General features: G+C 38.6%; 1 protein-coding gene across 2 annotated transcripts in view; it reads left to right on the top strand.

The window, feature by feature from the left end:
- GCC2 (GRIP and coiled-coil domain containing 2) overlaps positions 1-16762 on the top strand; it is a 66625-nt gene extending 49863 nt beyond the window's left edge. For both annotated transcript variants that reach the window (XM_045445532.1, XM_045445533.1), the window contains exons 22-23: positions 9208-9409; positions 15881-16762. In XM_045445532.1, coding sequence (XP_045301488.1) covers positions 9208-9409; positions 15881-15951 — 273 coding nt within the window. In that variant the 3' untranslated portion in view covers positions 15952-16762. The remainder of the gene's footprint in view (positions 1-9207; positions 9410-15880) is intronic.
- The last annotated feature ends 4148 nt before the right edge of the window (positions 16763-20910 follow it).

Here is a 20910-nt window from a genome sequence, read left to right as displayed (position 1 = left end):
GAGTAGATTCACAAGTCATTGTTCCACATGTGCTTATGTAAAACTCAAATAGGTATGGGCCCTTAAGTTCTAAAGATAAACTGTAGACACTTCTCATTCATATCATTCAGCTGATATTTATGGCCCTAAACTACTTATCACAATTGTGGGTAGAGATAGGAAGGTAGCATAGGAAGCTTTCCTATTTAAAAGCAACAGTAGAAGGGAGAAGCCAAGATGGCGGAACAGCATGGAAGTTTTTCTTGTGTCTCACGTCCATGAGATACAGCCAGATCAACACTAAACCATCCTGCACACCTAGAAAACTGAGGATTAACACAACAATCTGCACAACCTGAACCACAAAATTCAGCAGGTACGCAGCACAGAGAGGTGAACTGGGGAAGAGAGAAGCCGTGGAGGGCAGGGAGCTGTTTTTGCATGTGGAGAGGATGGAGGTGAGGAGAATACGGGAAAAGCACCCCCCCCCCCCCACCACCACCACCAAAAGCATCTGGAAAGAAAGTAGAACCGTGGAAACAGCTGCAGGGACTCAACTAAAAATGGAGAAAGGAAAAAGAAAGGGTTTAAACTCTATTAAGACTCTATAAACAGGGCAAGTACAGAGTCTGAAGCTCTGCAACACAATACCTGGCGATGCTCTGGTGAGAAGGGTGAATCCCCAGGAGCAGAGTGAAGCCTGGGGGTCTTTGGACCACATGGGAGAGGCAGTTCCCCTGCTGGGAGGACACCTGGTAGAGGCTCTGTGACTCCCCCAAAGGCAAAGGCCCCAGTGGACCTGGAAGAACAACCGTATTTACTGGTTCTGGAACAAGGTTGCTGGGGGTGAAGCCTGGTGCCAAATGTGTGTGGTGATTTGTCATAATCCCTAAAACGCTGCTGCTACCCGATTGCGTGAACTTTTTCTGGGGTGGGCTGACACCTAGCCGCAGTCCCTGGGTACCAGCAGCAGCGCAGTCCCACGAATGTTCCTGGGTGCAGCCAGCACCTGGCCATTGCTTGGTGACACCCTCCCGCAGAGGGACAGAACAGGTCAAAGCCACAGTTCCTCAGAAATAAGGGGTGGGGAAAACAGCCGCATGTGAGATAAAACTCAGGAGGTTCTGCCTGGGGCATGGCCACAGACTGTGTAAAGCCGGGGAGTGGACGGGAGCCAAAGACAAAGGACGGTACTGAAGACAAAGGATGTGTGTGTGATTGCTGATCAGGGAGAACAGAGTTCTGATACGAGAGACTGGGTAGCTGGATGACACCATTATCACCGCTCTTGCACATGCACATACACACGTACAAGCGCCACACCAATCCACCCCAGTAAGCTAAGCAGCACCATCTAGTGAAGAATGAGCCGTTACACTAAGCCCCACCCAACCAGGCCAACCTCGCTCTTCAGGAACATGAGTCTCTCCATCTGCTTAGTTTATGGACTAAACTAAAGCTATTATTAAAGCTATTCATACTTGGACTTCTAGAGAAAAATGAAGTCGTTTCTATCATATTTCAGTCTGTTCACTGGTCCATTTATTCAATTTTCCCTTTTTATTCTTTTCCTTTTTTCTCTTTTTCATTTCTTTTTCTTGAGTACAGAAAGAGAAAAACTTTATTTTTGTTTTCAATTTTTATTAAAAATATTTTTCTTTAATTTTTTTCTATTATATTTTTTACATTTATGTAAATTTTTTCGAATTCTATTTTATTTCCATCACTTCATTTTATTCTACTTTAGTCTATTCATTTCTTCAAATTTTCAAAAGATTTCCTTTTTTTCCTTCTTTCTTTCCCTTTTTCTCTGATCTATTAAGCCCCTTTCAACACCCAGACTAAGGATCTAGCATCACTTATTCGAGTTGTGTGTGTGGGGGGGGGGGGGGGTATGTGTGCGCGTGTTTAATTTTTTAATTTTAATATTTTTTTAATTTTAATTTTTTTAATTTTAATTTTTTTACCTCAATTCCTTTTTTCTCTTCAAAATGATGAAATAAAGGAATTCACCCCAAAAGAAAGAGCAGGAAGAAATGACAGAGGCTTAACTAACACAGGTACAAGCAAGATGTCTGAATCAGAATTTAGAATCACAATAATAAGAATACTAGCTGGAGTCGAAAATAGATTAGAATCCCTTTCTGCAGAGATAAAAGAAGTAAAAGCCAGTCAGGATGAAATAAAAAATGTTGTAACTAAGCTGAAATCTCGAATGAATGCCATGGCGTCAAGGATGAATGAGACAGAGCAGAGAATCAGTGATATAGAGGACAAACTTATGGAGAATAATGAAGCAGAAAAAAAGAGGGAGACTAAGGAAAAAGAGCACAATTTAAGAATTAGAGAAAGCAGTGACTCATTAAAAAGGAACAACGTTAGAATCATAGGGGTCCCAGAAGATGAAGAGAGAGAAAAAGAGGTAGAAGGGTTATGGGAGCAAATCATAGCAGAAAACTAAGCTGGGGGAAGACACAGACATCAAAATCCAGGAAGCACAGAGGACTCCCATTAGATTAAAAAAACCCAACCATCATCAAGGCATATCATAGTCAAATTCACAAAATACTCAGGCAAGGAGAGAATCATGAAAGCAGCAAAGGAAAAAAAGTCCTTAACCTACAAGGGAAGACAAATCAGATTTGCAGCAGACCTGTCCACAGAAACTTGGCAAGCCAGAAAGGAGTGGCAGGATATATTCAATGTGGTGAATCAAAAAATATGCAGCCAAGAACTCTATCCAGCAAGGCTGTCATTCAAAATAGAAGGACAGATTAAAAGTTTCCCAGACAAACAAAAATTAAAGGAGTTTGTGACTACTAAACCAGCCCTGGAAGAAAGACAAAAAAATAAAGACCAAAAGGAACAAAGATAGAAAGGACCAGAGAACACCACCAGCAACTCCCAACTCTACAAGCACAAGCAACGTAATGGCAATAAATACATATCTTTCAGTACTCACTCTAAACGTCAATGGACTAAATGCTCAAATCAAAAGACATAGGGTAACAGAATGGGTAAGAAAACAAGATCCATCTATATGCTGTTTACAAGAGACCCACTTTAATCTAAAGATACCTTCAGATTGAAAGTAAGGGGATGGACGGATGGCCAACAGGCACATGAAAAGATGTTCAGCGTCGCTCCTTATCAGGGAAATACAAATCAAAACCACACTCAGGTATCACCTCACGCCAGTCAGAGTGGCCAAAATGAACAAATCAGGAGACTATAGATGCTGGCGAGGATGTGGAGAAACGGGAACCCTCTTGCACTGTTGGTGGGAATGCAAATTGGTGCAGCCGCTCTGGAAAGCAGTGTGGAGGTTCCTCAGAAAATTAAAAATAGACCTACCCTATGACCCAGCAATAGCACTGCTAGGAATTTATCCAAGGGATACAGGAGTACTGATGCATAGGGGCACTTGTACCCCAATGTTCATAGCAGCACTCTCAACAATAGCCAAATTATGGAAAGAGCCTAAATGTCCATCAACTGATGAATGGATAAAGAAATTGTGGTTTATATACACAATGGAATACTACGTGGCAATGAGAAAAAATGAAAGATGGCCTTTTGTAGCAACGTGGATGGAACTGGAGAGTGTGATGCTAAGTGAAATAAGCCATACAGAGAAAGACAGATACCATATGGTTTCACTCTTATGTGGAGCCTGAGAAACTTAACAGGAACCCATGGGGGAGGGGGAGGAAAAAAGAAAAAAAAAAAAAAAAGAAAGAGGTTAGAGTGGGAGAGAGCCAAAGCATAAGAGACTGTTAAAAACTGAGAACAAACTGAGGGTTGATGGGGGGTGGGAGGGAGGAGAGGGTGGGTGATGGGTATTGAGGAGGGCACCTTTTGGGATGAGCACTGGGTGTTGTATGGAAACCAATTTGACAATAAATTTCATATAATAAAAAAAAAAAAAAAAAAGAAAGTAAGGGGATGGAGAACCATCTGTCATGCTAATGGTCAATAAAAGAAAGCCAGAGTAGCCATACTTATATCAGACAATCTAGACTTTAAAATAAAGACTGTAACAAGAGATGAAGAAGGGCATTATATCATAATTAATTATATCATAATTATATCACAATTAACCAATAATTGGTCTATCCACCAAGAAGACCTGACAGTTGTAAACATTTATGCGCCAACTGTGGAAACACCCAAATATATAAATCAATTAATCACAAGCATAAAAAAACTCATTGATAACAATACCATAATAGTAGGGGACTTCAACACCCCACTTCCAGCAATAGACAGATCATCTAATCAAAAAACCAACAAGGAAACCATGTCTTTGAATGAAACACTGGACCAGATGGACTTAACATATATGCAGAAGATTTCATCCTAAAGCAGTGGAATATACATTTGTCTCTAGTGCACATAGATCGTTCTCCAGAATAGACCACATACTGGGACATAAATCAACCCTCAACAAGTACAAAAAGATGGAGATTATATTGTGCATATTTTCAGACCACAGTGCTATGAAACTTGAAATTAACCACAAGAAAAAATTTGGAAAGGTTACAAATACTTGGAGACTAAAGAACATCCTACTAAAGAATGAATGGGCTAACCAAGAAGTTGAAGAAGAAATTAAAAAGTGCATGGAAGCCAATGAAAATGATAACACTACAACCCAAAACCTCTGGGACACAGCAAAGGCGGTCATAAGAGGAAAGTATATAGGAATCCAAGCCTTCCTAAAGAAGGAAGAAAGGTCTCAGATATACAACCTAACCTTACATCTTGAAGATCTGCAAAAAGAACAGCAAATAAAACTCAAAACCAGCAGAAGACAGGAAATAATAAAGATTAGAGCCAAAATAATGCTATCAGAACCAAAACAAAACAAAACAAGACAGTAGAACAGATCAATGAAATCAGAAGATGTTTCTTCGAAAGAATTAACAACATTGATAAACTACTAGCCAGTTGGATCAAAAAGAAAAAAGGAAACGACCCAAATAAATAAATTCAACAATGAAAGAGGAGAGATCACAACCAACACAGCAGAAATACAATCAACAATAAGAGAATATTATGAGCAATTATATGCCAATAAAATGGGCAATCTGGAAGAAATGGACAAATTCCTACAAACATATACACTATCAAAACTGAAACTGGAAGAAATAGAAAATTTGAACAGACCCATAACCCGTAAAGAAATCAAATTCGTAATCAAAAATCCCAAAAAGACAAGAGTCCAGGGCCAGATGGCTTTCCAGGGGAATTCTACCCCACATTTAAAGACGAGTTAACACCTATTCTCTTGAAGCTGTTCCAAAATACAGAAATGGAAGCTGTTCCAAAAATAGAAATAGAAATGTTCCAAAAAATAGAAAACTTCCAAACTCTTTCTATGAAGCCAGCATTACCTTGATTCCAAAACCAGACAGAGACGCCACTAAAAAGGAGAAAGAACTATAGACCAATATTCTGATGAACATGGATGCAAAAATCCTCAACAAGATTTTAGCCAACCAGATCCAGCAATACATTAAAAAAATTATTCACGGCGATCCAGTGGGATTTATACCTGGGATGCAGGGCTGGTTCAATACCCACAAAACAATCAATGTGATTTATCACATCAATGAAAGAAAGGACAGGAACCATATGATCTCAATAGATGCAGAGAAAGCATTTAACAAAATATAGCATCCTTTCTTGATAAAAAAAAACCCTCAAGAAAGTAGGGATAGAAGGATCATACCTCAAGATCATAAAAGCCATATACGAAAGACCCAATGCTAGTATCATCCTCAGGAACAAGACAGATTGTCCACTCTCACCACATAGTATTGGAAGTCTTAGCCTCAGCAATCAGACAACACAAAGAAATAAAAAGCATCCACATTGGCCAGGAGGAGGTCAAACTTACACTCTTCACAGATGACATGATACTCTATATGGAAAACCCAAGAGTCCACAAAAAACTGCTAGAACTGATTCATGAATTCAGCAAAATCGCAGGATATAAAATCAATGCACAGAAATTGCTTGCATTCCTGTACACCAACAATGAAGCAACAGAAAGAGAAATCAAGGAATTGATCCCATTCACAATTGCACCAAAAACCATAAAATACCTAGGAACAAACATAACCAAAGAGGTGAAAAAAAAATCATACACTGAAAACTATAGAAAGCTTATGAAAGAAATTGAAGAAGACACAAAAACATGGAAAAATATCCGTGCTCCTGGATAGGAAGAACAAATACTGTTAAAATGTCAATACTATCCAAAGCAATCTACATATTCAATGCCATCCCTATCAAAATAACACCAGCATTCTTCACAGAGCTACAACAACCAATCCTAAAATTTGTATGGATCCAGAAAAGACCCTGAATAGCCAAAGCAATCTTGAAAAGAGGCATCACAATCCCAGAATTCAAGCTGTATTACAAAGCTGTAATCATCAGGACGGTATGGTACTGGCACAAAAACAGACACACAGATCAATGGTCAGAATAGAGAACCCAGAAATGGACATACATTTGTGGGTTCTCTATTCTGACCATTGATCTGTGTGTCTGTTTTTGTGCCAGTACAAATGTATGGCCAACTAATCTTTGACAAAGGAGGAAAGACTATCCAATGGAATAAAGACAGTCTCTTCAGCAACTGGTGCTGGGAAAATTGGACAGCGATATGCAGAAAACTGAACCTGGACCACTTTCTTACACCATACACAAAAATAAACTCAAAATGGATGAAAGGCTTAAATGTGAGACAGGAAGCCATCAAAATTCTCGAGGAGAAAGCAAGCAAAAACCTCTTTGACCTTGGCCACAGCAACTTCTTAATACATCTCTGGAGGCAAGGGAAACAAAAGCAAAAATTAACTGTTGGGACCTCACCAAAATAAAAATCTTCTCCACAGCGAAGGAAACAATCAGCAAAACTAAAAGGCAACTGATGGAATGGGAGAAAATATTTGCAAATGACATATCAGATAAAGGGTTAGTATCCAAATTCTATAAAGAACTTATCAAACTCAACACCCAAAAAACAAATAATCCAGTGAAGAAAAGGGAAAAAGACACGAATAGACACTTCTCCAAGGAAGACATCCATATGGCCACCCAACACATTAAAAAATACCCAACATCACTCATCATCAGGGAAATACAAATGAAAACCACAATGAGATACCACATCACACCTGTCAGAATGGCTAACATTAACAACTCGGGCATCAATAGATGTTGGTGAGGAGGCAGAGAAAGAGGATCTCTTTTGCACTGCTGGTGGGAATGCAAACTGGTGCAGCCACTCTGGAAAACAGTATGGAAGTTCCTCAAAAAATTAAAAATAGAACTATGTACAATCCAGCAATTACATTATGAGGTATTTATCCAATGGGATACAGATATGCTGTTTCGAAGGGGCACATGCACCCCAATGTTAATAGCAGCACTAGTAATAATAGCCAAAGTGTGGAAGGAGCCCAAATATCCATCGATGGATGAATGGATAAAGAAGATGTGGTATATATAGACAATGGAGTATCACTCGGCAATCAAAAAGAATGAAATCTTGCCATTTACAAGTATGTGGATGGAACTAAGGGTATTATGCTAAGCAAAATTAGAGAAAGACAAATACCATATGACTTCATTCATATGAGGACTTTAAGACACAGAACAGGTGAACATAAGGGAACGGAAGCAAAAATACATAAACAGGGAGGGGACAAAACATAAGAGACTCTTAAATATAGAGAACAAACAGAGGGTTACTGGAGGGATTGTGGGAGGGGGGATGGGCTAAATGGGTAAGGGGCATTAAGGAATGTACTCCTGAAATCATTGTTGCACTATATGCTAACTAATTTGGATGTAAATTAAAAAATTTTTTTAATTTAAAAAATTAAATAAATAAAAGCGACACTAGAAACACGTGGTAATAGATAGATTGTGGTGCAGTTGAGGGTTACACAATGCACCCAGGCTCACTGCTAAGTCACTTCTCCAAAAATAGTCCTATTACTTATTGTGCAATTCTCATGAGCCAGGCCCTTGGCTTTACATAGACCATCTCATTTAATCCTCACATCACTGATGAGAGAAATGATTGAAGCTGATAAGTGGGGACCAACATTGCAGCTCTTGTATGTCTGGAGAGCACATGGCTTCTGCCCTGTACATGCTTGTCCAAATAGGCTGTCCTTCAGTGGAGAGCCTCAGCTCTCCTTGTTCAGTTAACTGTTTTATACTGAGTTATTACATTATTCATAGTAAATTGTATATACTATGGCATTCACTTCTAAATATTGTAATATGCATCTGTATAAAATAACATTTTCTACATATTCCAAACATTATCACATATAACAAATTGCTAACTAGCCCAATGAGTCTAAGTGACTATTCAAATGTTATATTTCCACAAATTTACATTCCTGAATGATTTCTTGGACCTTATTGTCACTTTTCAGAATGACCGTAGATTTTAGGACCGAGTTTGCTAACTTTCCTGGACTAACATAAAATGATGAAGTATAACTATTTTTGTCTGTTTCAACCCACAAATCTCCAAAGACTTTAACATTTTACCATCTTTTCTATCACCCTTTGCCCCATTTTTTTTGGTAATATCTTAGATCGTCTTATATTCCTTATATTTACTCTATCATAGACTTGGCTTTTGTTTTGGTGAAATGCTGTGCATCATGTAAACATAACTTCACTGTGGACACCATGACTACCTGCAGTCTGTGAGCAGGGCAGGGAAGGGGTTTGTGGCCCTTGTTTTCAAACTCTGGCTTGCCCTCTTCACAGCATGTCTTATTCCACAGCCCTGAACCCACTGGTTTACTTTCTGTAGAGAATAGGAGATGGAGGCAGCACCATAGTACCAACCTATGTAGGCTTTATATCAGTCCCCCATTTTCAGCCCCAATTTCCGTACTCCTCTGTACTTCTGAGGCAGGAGCTTCTTGGTATTTTTGTGGAATCCATTGTGTCCTCCTGTCAGTGGTAGTTGGTAAGCTGCTGGACTGAGTCTTGTCCACTTTTTCTGTTTCTCATCTTTTAGGAATTTCTTGATATTTCTATCTGCTTTTTTTCTTTTCTCCTACTCTCTTTTAGTCATTTTTGGGGGGCATTTCAGCAGGAAGGGAAGAAAAGTGCATGTGTTCAGTCCACCATTTTTAACCCAAAGCTCCTAAAACCATTTTTAACTCATTTATTTAACATCAGCTCCTCAAAAGTGAAATAAGAAGACTGGAAAGAAATCAGGAACGAGAAAAGTCTGTAGCTAACCTGGAGTACTTGAAGAATGTCTTGCTCCAATTCATTTTCCTGAAACCAGGTAGTGAGAAAGAAAGACTGCTTCCTGTTATAGATACAATGCTGCAGCTCAGCCCTGAAGAAAAGGGAAAACTTGCTGCAATTGCTCAAGGTACGTGAAGGAAAGTATTAGAACTTCTGTTTCATAACTTACACTAAATGCTGGCCTTGTGGATGAGACTTTGTGTGTACTCTTACAACCTTTTTCATGACACTATGACTTAAAATATGAGTTCTATCATATGTGTAACCTGTGACTAGATTTGAAAAGGTAACATTATGTAATTTTAAGATGCATCAAAATACAATACAGTGTTAGATCTTTTGAATAGTGGACTTGTAATTCTAGCATTGAATTCTATCAAAGAATGTGGTTTTATTTTATATGATACTTTTTTTTTTTAACTTGTATTGGTTTAGTCTTTCTTGCTTCATGTCCACCTTTACCTCTTTGCCCCCAAAGAGTCTCAAAGCAACAATGATATGGCTCAACACTTGGTCCATATCATACCCAACAGTCCATTTCTTAAGGAATATTCAGCTTTAAAGCTGTCCTGTGTTTGGAGTTTAGATTTTCTATCAAATAGATTTAATACTGTGATTTCATTAACTCCTTTAAAATGATGCACATACAGCTGCTGTAGTTACCTGACTTAAGACTGCGTCTTAAGGATCATGGTTTAATTTTTGTTAGTTTCAAATGTTTTTATCACTGACCCTTTCAAGCATGCAGGCAGAATACTGTCATGTCCCTTATAGTTCTCAGTCATCTTTAACAGTTTTCAACTCATGGTCAGACTTCTTTTGACAGGGGAAGAGCAGACCTAGAGATTTTAAAACAAGTTCCACACATCATATGATTTCCCCAGCAAATATTTGCTGTGTATTGGACCCCTCTGCTGTCTACACCAAGTTCACCCTCAGTGTTCCCATTATCACAGATGTCTTTCTACAGCATCCCAAATAGGGCTCACACACTGCACCTGGTTGATGTCCCTTAAGCTCTGTCTTATTGTTATTATCTATAGCATTTCCATGTTCTTTTTTGTAGTATGTCGATTATTATTTGAAGAAACTGGTCATTTGTCCTACAGAAGCTCAGTTCTGAATTTGGCACTTGGAGATAGCATTTGTTCCATTATTGCCTATAAATAGGAAGTTAGATCTCTGATTAGATCCAGGTGTAAATGGGTGGGGTGGGAAACAAAAAATACCTCATAGGTAATGTTGTATAATTTCTGAGACATCGTATCAGTAAGCCCAGAATGTCCAGTTGTCCCACTTTTGACTGGTTTACCTCATGTTGGTGCTCTTTAACATGTTCTTCTATTCCCTATAAGTCCTGATTAAACTGGTAATGCTGGAGAGTGGTGGTCAAAATTGAGCAGGTATCAGAATCATCTGGTGCAATGATTAAAACTCAGATTGCTGGATACCCCCCTCCCCACCAAGTTTCTGATTCAATAGATTCAAGAGTTCACATTTTTATTTTTTAATTTTTTTTTTCAACGTTTATTTTTGGGACAGAGAGAGACAGAGCATGAACAGGGGAGGGACAGAGAGAGAGGGAGACACAGAATCGGAAACAGGCTCCAGGCTCTGAGCCATCAGCCCAGAGCCTGACGCGGGGCTCGAACTCACGGACCGCGAGATCGTGACCTGGCTGAAGTCGGACGCTTAACCGACTGCGCCACCCAGGCGCCCCAAGAGTTCACATTTTTAACAAGTTCCCAGATGATACTGATGCTCTGGGGACCTGGTCTGGTGACCATACCTTGAGAACCCCTGATCTAGAGGACTGATATGATTCGGGGTTTGTTGTTTGTTTGTTTGTTTGTTTGTTTGTTTGTTTGGTTTTGGTTTTGCAGAAATACTTCGTACGTAGTGCTGATTGTTTCTTTCAAAATGTTGTCTTACAATATATCTGAGTAATGATGAAGAAGGAAGATTCTCAAGTAACCTCAGTTCTGCAAATTGTAGGGCACATTACCTTAGTTACAATTGTATTTTTGTCACAAGAACCAAAATAAGAATACATAATGTACATTTTTTGTAATTTAGTTATCCTGATAATAAATTTGCTTTTATATATTACTTTTTGTTTATTCTACCAAAGTTAAAACTATTTTTTTCATTGTAAAATTAACCAGGACTTTAGGAATGACATGTGTATTTTTAAATTAAAACATACTTCAATGAAATGATCTCAAAATACTTAGCATATCCAACAGTCTTTTTTAAGGCCCAGATATTTAATGTTATGTAGGTGTTACATTCACATGGCTCCTGTAAGTTGAGTGCCTGTTGATTAAAAGATCTCAAAGAGACTAACTTAAGGGTTCTGATAACACAGATGTTAGTGATCATCCCACAGGGTGTATATAAGAAGCTCATTAGAAACCCAGAACTCTAATACAGGTTTTTTGCTAAGTCCCGTAAACATATACGAAAATTCCCTAAACTACTATACGTTATAAAGATTATTCACTTATCTCTTATCTATGTGAACAAACAAAAGAAAACTTATAAAAATTGAATTAAAAACAGCTGTAGTCTGGCAGCAGCTAGAGATACAGCTTAAGCGAGAATTATTAAACTGGAAGATGGGTCAGAAGGAATCATTCAGAATTCAGCATGGAAACACAATGGAGGAAAAAAACCCAGAAAAGTAATAGATGTAGAGGATAGAATGAAGACATCTAACATATATTTAATAATTGAAGTTCTAGAAGGAGAGGACAGGAAAGAATGAGGTAGAGATGGTATTGAAGAGAGTGGCTAAAAATTTTTCAGAGCTGCTGAAGGACATCCCTCCGCACATTTGAAAAATCTCAATACAATTTCAAGTAGGATAAATAAAAGGAAGTGTACCTCTTCACATAAAAGTGAAAATGCCCCCTAAAAGAATAGAGAAAAGTCTCAAAAGAAGACCCATTACCTCATTACCTTTAAAGGAGTGATAGGCTCACAGTGTACTTTTCCGTGACATTGGTGGAGTACTGTCTTTCGCATGCTATAAGATATAAATGTGAACCTTGGGGCAGCTGGGTGGCTCAGTCAGTTAAGCGTCCAACTTCAGCTCAGGTCATGATGTTGCAGTTCATGAGTTCAAGCCCCACGTCAGGCTGTCTGCTGTCAGTGCAGAGTCAGCTTCCAATCCTCTGTTCACCTCTCTGCCCTTCCCCTGCTCCTGCGCATATGTGCACTCTCAAAAATAAACATTAAAAAAAAACAATAACTGTGAACCTTGAGAAAATATTTCTCAAGATCTTTTCTGATAGAAACTTCAAGAATTCACCTCCATTGGAAATGCTCAACTATGTACTTCATGTATAAGGAAAAGTTAAGTGGAAGGTCAGAGATACAAGAAGGAATCCCATGCACAGGAAACCTGTCACCACACTACAGAAAAGGGTCCTGGGCCCCACCAGCCAGACCAAAGACATTTACCAAGACTTGGAAACAATAGACCACATTACAGATGTCCAGAGTACCAGAAGAGAGGGTCTGAGGGCTGCTCTTCCTGACAGTGAAAGGAATGGGACCATAAAAGCAAAGAACACAAGTACCTCTTGCCCCCTTCATCTCCTTTGAAGCAGGGTTTATACTCTGATTTTGTGTAGAGATTATACCAATATTTTTCATTCAGGTTGGTAATCACTGATGGATATTGAAATTAATTTGGTGAGTCACATACAGAACATTTTTTTTAATTGAGACAATGAGACAAACATCAGACTATCTTGAATCTGATAAGGGTAAGAATTGTTTCTTGAAGTTCCCTGGGTATATGTGTGAATGTTGGTTTCTGTCTGACTGTATCAGACAGATGTTTGCCTTTCTGTGCATCTGGGTCATAAATATTTGAGAAACATTAACTTAGGGGATAAAGTAGGTTTTCTACCTCTGACAGGTGATGTCCAACTCCTTGTAATAAACACCCAATAAGGACCCAACTTGCCCCATGGGCAAGTGTCATTAGCTGCTCAAAGCTGCCTGTCACATCTCTACATAAGGCAAAACAACACAAAGTGCTACGTTAGTCCCCAAACAAGTAACATGAAGAAATACTGCTCAGTAGCATAGGTTGTTGCTCTGCATGTGGTGCAAATGTTAACTCCCCTGCTTCCCTCATGTTGGATCCCAGCACCATTCACAGGCTGCGGATTTCTCTTCTTCTTGAGCCACAACTTGAGGTAAGCAGGTTGTTGGTCATATCGTGCTTCTCTTTGAAAGACTAGAATCTCAACTTGGCTGCTCAAGTAAGAGCAAAGTTTGCTTCTCTACATCTTTACTCCCCAACTAGGTTATAATTTGCAGAACTGTGTATTGTTCCTTACTGTACAGTGTTGCCAAAATCTAATACTTTATAGAAGTAAGTAAAGAGGAAAAATACCTAAAACTAATAGAAGAACCAATTTTACCTCAATGAAGAAAAAAAAGAAAGAAAAAGAAAAAGGCTAACAATTCAATAGGAAAAAAGGTGAAGACCGTGAAGCTTTTTTAATCATCTCCAGACTGGCAGGAAGAGAACACTCGCATACTCACTGTATGGGCCTGATTTGGTTTGAAGAGGATGTAGAATTTTATCAGAAGAGAGCAATTACTCAGTGCAGGAGCAAATACACCCTATCTCAGCCTTTCTGTGGTCCTTGTTTACCAGAGAAGAACAGCTGCCCCAGGGGTGCCTGAGTGGCTCATTTGGTTGAGCAGCCGGCTTCAGCTCAGGTCATGATTTCACGGCTCGTGAGTTCGAGCCCCGCGTCAGGCTCTGTGCTGACAGCTCAGAGCCTGGAGCCTGCTTCGGATCTATGTCTCCCTCTCTCTCTGCCCCTAACCCACTTGCATTCTGTCTCTGTCTCTCTCAAAAGTAAATAAACATTAAAAAAAAAAAAAAAAAACCAGCTGCCCAGAACATTGTCTGCATGGGGCAGAGTCCTGCCAGATCTGAGACACAGATCAGGTCATGATCTCACAGTTTGGGGATTCCGGTCCCACGGCAGGATCTGTGCTGATGGCGTGGAGCCTGCTTGGGATTCTGTCTCTCCGTGTCTCTCTGCCCCTCCCCACTCCCACTCTGTCTGTCTGTCTCTCTCTCTCTCTCTCTCTCTCTCTCTCTCTCAAAAATAAACATTTTTTAAAAGGTTAAATAATAATAAAATAAAGTTCCTCTATTTAAAATTTTGAAAATGCCTTTCTGCATGAGATCCACTTGTGATACATTATACATGCTTGAAAACACAGAAGAGCATCTGGGAGAGAGTATACTGAATTTAATAGTCATCACTTTTGGGGAGAAGTGGGAAGGTGGCAAAGGACATGTAATAAGAAGAGGGGTTCACTTTTTTTAAGGTTGTAAAACTTGCAAATCATATATTAATATTCAAGTCATAGTAAGAAGACAACAATAAAGGAGGCCTTGTCTGAAATTTTCTTGGAAGCCCAGAATTTTTCTGAATTTTAAGACAGGATTTGTTTGTGTCGATCATAAAAAAGATAAAAGGAAACTGGAACACTAAATACAAAATGATATAATCCCCTGGGAAAAGTTTGGCATTTTTTATAAAGTTAAACATGCTTACTGTATAATAACAATCCCACTCAGAGGTATTTATCCAAGAGAAATGAAAGCCTTTGTTCACACAACAAACTGCACAAACCTAACCACTGAATGATACACTTTAAAAGGGTGAATCTTACGGTATGCAGATCATTTCTCAATAAATGTTAAAATTAAAAACCCATGCACAAACGTTTTTAGCAGTGTTATTTTAAATTGGAAAAAAATAGAAACAGCTCAGATATCCTTCACTGGTAAATGAATAAAACAAACTAGTCTGGTACAGCCACACAGAGGAATCTACTCAGCAGTAAAAAGGAATGAACTACTGATACACACGGAACATGGACAATTCTCAAATGCATCCTCCTAAGTGAAAGGAACCAAACTCCAAAGATACACAATGTAATTAAATTTATGACTTTCTAGAAAAGGCAAAAAGGTAGGGATGGTGGTGTTATACCTAAAAAGGATGAATTTTACCATGAGTAAATTATACCTCAGTGTATTTGATTTTAAAATGATTACAGGGCGCCTGGGTGGCTTGGTCGGTTAAGCGTCCGACTTCAGCTCAGGTCATGATCTTATGGTCCGTGAGTTCGAGCCCCGCGTCGGGCTCTGTGCTGACAGCTCAGAGCCTGGAGCCTGTTTCAGATTCTGTGTCTCCCTCTCTCTCTGCCCCTCCCCTGTTCATGCTCTGTCTCTCTGTGTCTCAAAAATAAATAAACGTTAAAAAAAAATTTTTTTTAATGATTAAAAACAATGATTTTTTGTTTGTCTTGGTTTCATTTTGAGGTTTACCACAAAACTATTGGGTTTAGATTCTAAGTTATGTAAGGCTTCTGTTTTAAAAGAATGTAAAAATTCCCCTTACTGTCAATAATACTTAGTTGTGCTGGGGAGTTTATTTTGGAATTGTCTAATGGAGAAAGCAAATACTGAAAGTTCAAGAACATACTTGTAATGTCAAAGTATGGTATGAAAAGATTAATGCCTTTTTTTTTCTTTTTTAACTTTCCAAAGGTGAGGAAGAAAGTGCTTCCCGTTCCTCTGGCTGGGCATCCTATCTGCATAGTTGGTCTGGACTTCGATAGATTGACAGGAAAACATTATTTATTTACCAAATAGAATCCATTTGGCAAAAAAGTTTCACATACATTGCTGTCATTCTTTTGTCCAATAGTGTGTGTATATATTCACATCTACATATATTTATACACATCTATGTCAGATGTATTTTAAAAGTCTCCGCTTGAAGTAAAAGTATGAAGTAAGTACAGCAGCCTGAAGTGTTGATACCAGTCCACAGCCCTTTGACTCTGTGACCTCCCATGTGTGCTACCAGATGAAAACACCAAGAACGAAGTCACTCCCTTCTTCTGTAGAACCTCAGGACCCGCCTGTTTCTGGGCAGTACTGTGAATTTTGAAGTTAAATTTTGGTACAGTACCAACTGGAATTTAGGTTTTTAAAATAATGTTACAAGACTGTTTATTGCAAGATCAGACTTGCAGATGGATTATTATTATAAATTGTTGAAGAAAACTTGTTAATTAGAATATGAAGGAAAATACTTTATTGGTAATAAAGTTGGCATGTTTATTAAGAGATTATAAAGCAAATATGTGCAGTTAATTATGAAACTAAAATACAGTTTAATTACTTTAAAATGAACTGTCCTTTTTTTCCTCTAAAGTATATTATCTCAAAACTCATTATGTTGTTAGAGACTCTACCGTTGGCTGGTGTGACACGGAACATGAACGTAGGGGACCAAGCTCATTACCTCGGGGTGATTTCATGATGTCTCTCCAGGCTCTTGAGGGGACTCATCCACTTTTAAGCCATGAATCTGTTTTGAGAATTCTTTCCATCTCCCCTAATAAAAACTTATCAGCACATTGACTCTGTCATTAGCATTGTATCTAATATGAGAGTGGTGCTTCCCGTGGCCCAGCAGACATGCCATTCCATGAACTCCATCACAAGGAGCTTCAGGAAGACACCTTAGAGGCCGGGGTCATGGTTCCACAGGTCTTGTGAATAACTTTAGGTGGTGGTGGTACCTGCCTTTGATTCCTCTGAGTATATTTTATAGACTAGATAAAAATTGTGTTCCTAAGGGGCGCCTGGGTGGCTCAGTCGGTTGAGCGTCCGACTTCGGCTCAGGTCGCGATCTCACTGTCAGTGAGTTCGAGCCCCGCATCGGGCTCTGGGCTGATGGCTCAGAGCCTGGAGCCTGCTTCCATTCTGTGTCTCCCCCTCTCTCTGCCCCTCCCCCGTTCATGCTCTGTCTCTCTCTGTCTCAAAAATAAATCGTTAAAAAAAAAAATTTTAAAAAAAAAATTGTGTTCCTAAATCATAAATTTGAGAATTCCATTTTTAATATTTATTTGATGGAAAAATCACCACACAGTATGCTCTGTAAAGTTCTCTTAAGCCTTCCAATTTATACCCTAATTTTCAGTCTCAGCTGGTGAACTGACTTTATATTTTGGTTACTCAGAACATTTGTTTCCAATTTAATTGAAATTTGCTGCTGACATGTTGAGTTTGTTCTTTAAAGAATATCTCCTATTTCTGTCTTTCCTCCTGTTTTAAAAGAACAGACTTAACTAGTGAATGTATTAATGAAAATGCATCCATTTCAGAGCTGACTTTAAAAGTTTAGCTTTTTTACTTTATGAACTGTGAAGATGTGTATGCCAGCAGCATACTATGTAACTACTAGTATTTAAATAAATTTCACTTTAAGTCTAGGCCTTTTTGAAGTCTATATAAACTTGTTTTGAAATACAGTCTCTGCTTATGAATGTAATAACAAAAATACCTTTTTGCATGATAAAATTATTACTTTGATTACAAAAGTGATATTCTTTCATGGCTTCAGCAATGAGAGGAAATGTAATGATTATTTTAATATTTCTATTAAATATATTTAACTGCATATTATATTTTTATGCCTACTCTTTTTCTGTTAAACACTGTCTCTTTGGGGTTTTTTAGTCCATGAATTGGCATTGCAAATTCCTTCACTGCTTTCTTCAAACAGTTGGGACCTAGAATGTCATTTGCTTGAGAGAACTGACATTTTGGTGCATAAAGGGTAGCCATGATGCCTTCCATGTCTGACATCTACCTTCCAGCTGGATCCAGGAGCCACATTTAGCCTTACTTTGGGCACCTCTCAAGTTCCAGCCTCCTCTGTGATGTAGGCCTCTCTTGTATACAGTGAGATTTGCTTATGCTCCAAACTGTGTAAGATCAAGAATTATATTCCTTTAAACAAACTTTCATAATTACATTCCTTTAAACAAACTTTGGCAGAAGTGTAATTGAATTGCCTACTAGCAAAGCTAAGGCTTGGAAAGGCATGCAGCGTTTTGTGTTCTTTTTAAGCCCCATGTTAGCTAATGATGTCACTGGAAATACATGGTATTGAGGAATGTGAAATTTCCAATAAAGACACAATTTGGTATTTGGTGACACAAAAAAAGTACTCGTACTATGAGTAAGTTGGAATGTAGGTTGCAATTTGGTTTAAGACTATTCTGTTTTGATTTGGTTATCTGAAAATCAGCTATTATTTCAAAATGAATATACACTAGGTAAAACAACCTGATACAACTTTGCAGGTGTCTTTGAGCTAATTTTTACCCATGAGTGTTAAAAAGGATTTGGTTATTTATGCATAAGTTATATATAGCAGAAAAATCTTTTCCTCCTGCATTCAAAATGTGATTACATGGCCTTCAAATTGTTACTTTAAAAAAAATAGCAAGGTGCATATGAATAGAACACTGAATATTGTTCAATATTAATATGGTGAAGAAATAAGATTTCAGTTTCAATAATGTAGATGACCACCCCAGCTTCCCTTTGAGGTGAGCTCACTTAGAACCCATAGTGGTTAATGCTCCAAATGTCTGCCTAGACTTGAAGATGACAACAATCCTCTCCACCCCTGCCTCTCACCGGGAACTTTTGCCCCACCACCATACCAGGAGGCAACCATAGGCCCAACCAGAATCAACTGAACCAGGCACAGAGCCCTAACCCAGGAAAAATTGATTAGATTCAATGATGTGGATTTGGTACTACAGAGTCAAGTCCACATTTCTGTGTAACTCAAATTATGACAAAGACAGGAGCTCTGGGAGACCCAGAAAGAGCAAGGAAAGCTCACCTAGAAAGCACAAAGAAAGCTAAGCTGACAGGCAGAGGTAATACATATGGGGTGAGAATGTTGGGAGACTTCAATTCTGCTCTAATGCCTGAGACAGGTACAGTGGATTCTAGACCATGTCCCTGCATCCTCAGCAAACTTCTACATGTGCTTCGAGAGTGACTATCAGGTGTCTGGAACACAGTGCAGTGACGAGAGGAGAAACTCTACACTTAGATCTGGACAGAATGTCCGCTTTACTACTGACTGGCTTGGGGCCCATTCTTGACAGTTCTGAGACCCCATCTGTTTATCTGCAAGAGGAAGACAACAAATTACACAATCGTGAGTTATTAAATGACATAATCACCCCAGCACAGAGTGGGCACTCCAATGTTAATTCCCCCTTTTGGAAGTTATCTTCCTACTTCCTCAGCCTGCAAAAAGGTTTACCAATTCACTTTTCTTTTTGTGCCCAGTCCTTACTTAAGTGCACGGCACATAACACTAAAGTGTGCTTAATGAGTAAGTTATTTAATTAATCAACAAGTGAATGTAACATTTACCTGCACATGCCTGTAATAATCGCCTCTTGCTTGGGGCACCTGGATGACTCGGTTAAGCATCTGACTTTGGCTCAGGTCATGATCTCACAGTTCATGAGTTTGAGCCCTGTGTCGGCTCTGCTCACCGCTAAGAGCCTGGAGCCTGCTTTGAATTCTGTGTCTCCCTCTCTCTCTGCCCCTTCCCCGCTCGTGCTCTGTCTCTCTTTCTCAAAAATAAACATTAAAAAAATTTTTAATAAAAAAAATAATCACCTCTTGCTTTTTAGGAGCACCTAAAGGAAATATGTTTAATTTGTTTAGTTTTGATGATGAGTCTGTGTTTTAAAAGAATTACTTTTAAAACATGATGAAATATTTACAGTTGAAATCATATTTGATCCAAAGTATTATGGGAGAAGAGTGGGTGAGGGTGGCAGTGAAAGAGGATTGACAATGAGTTGAAAGTTGTTTTCTTATCTACTCAAACATTTTCACTCAATGCACTCCATAAGCAAACATCTTTTTTTTTTTCTGACATCACTTATACATTGTGTTTTGGTTTTTACACATTTGTTGAGATATAATTTACATATCATAAAATTCCCTTGTTGAAAGTGTACAATTCAACGGTTTTAGTACAGTTACAGGGTTGCAAAATCATCCCCATAATCTGAGTTTAGAAATTTTTATTACCCCCTAAAAGGAACTCCCTGCCCATTGGCAGTCACTCCTCCATTAGCCTACTTCAGTCCTTGACAACACTAATCTACTTCCTATCAAGTTGCCTATGATAGGCTTTTCATATAAATAGAATCATGTGTGTGATCTTCTGTGACTGACTTCTTTCACTTGGCATAATGTTTTCAAGGTCCTCTGCATTGTAGCATGCATCATCCCTTTTACTGCTGAAAACTAATCCCTTCTATAACATGTTATGTTTTATATATTCATCAGTTGGTAGGCATTTGAGTATTTCCAACTTCTAGCTATTAAGAATATTGCTGCTATGAAAATTTGCATACAAGATTTTGTGTGGATATGTTTTCAGTTCTCTTGGGTACATGTACATACCTTGGAGTGGAACTTTTTGCATCATATAGTAACTGTATGTTTATTTGTAGAACTGCCAAACTTTTCTAAAGGACTACTCCACTTTACAATCCCACCAACAAGGTATGGATTCATTTTCCCCACACCTTCATCAAAACTTATCTGTCTTTTTGATTATAGCCATCCTAGTGGATATGAAGTGATATCTCACTGTGGTTTGATTTATATTTCCCTAATGACTAATGATGTTAAAAATGTGTTTCAGGGCACCTAAGTGGCTCAGTCGGTTATTC

Source organism: Leopardus geoffroyi, chromosome A3, assembly GCF_018350155.1.
Source record: "Leopardus geoffroyi isolate Oge1 chromosome A3, O.geoffroyi_Oge1_pat1.0, whole genome shotgun sequence".
Lineage (NCBI taxonomy): Eukaryota > Metazoa > Chordata > Mammalia > Carnivora > Felidae > Leopardus > Leopardus geoffroyi.
This window is presented reverse-complemented; position numbering and strand designations above follow the sequence as displayed.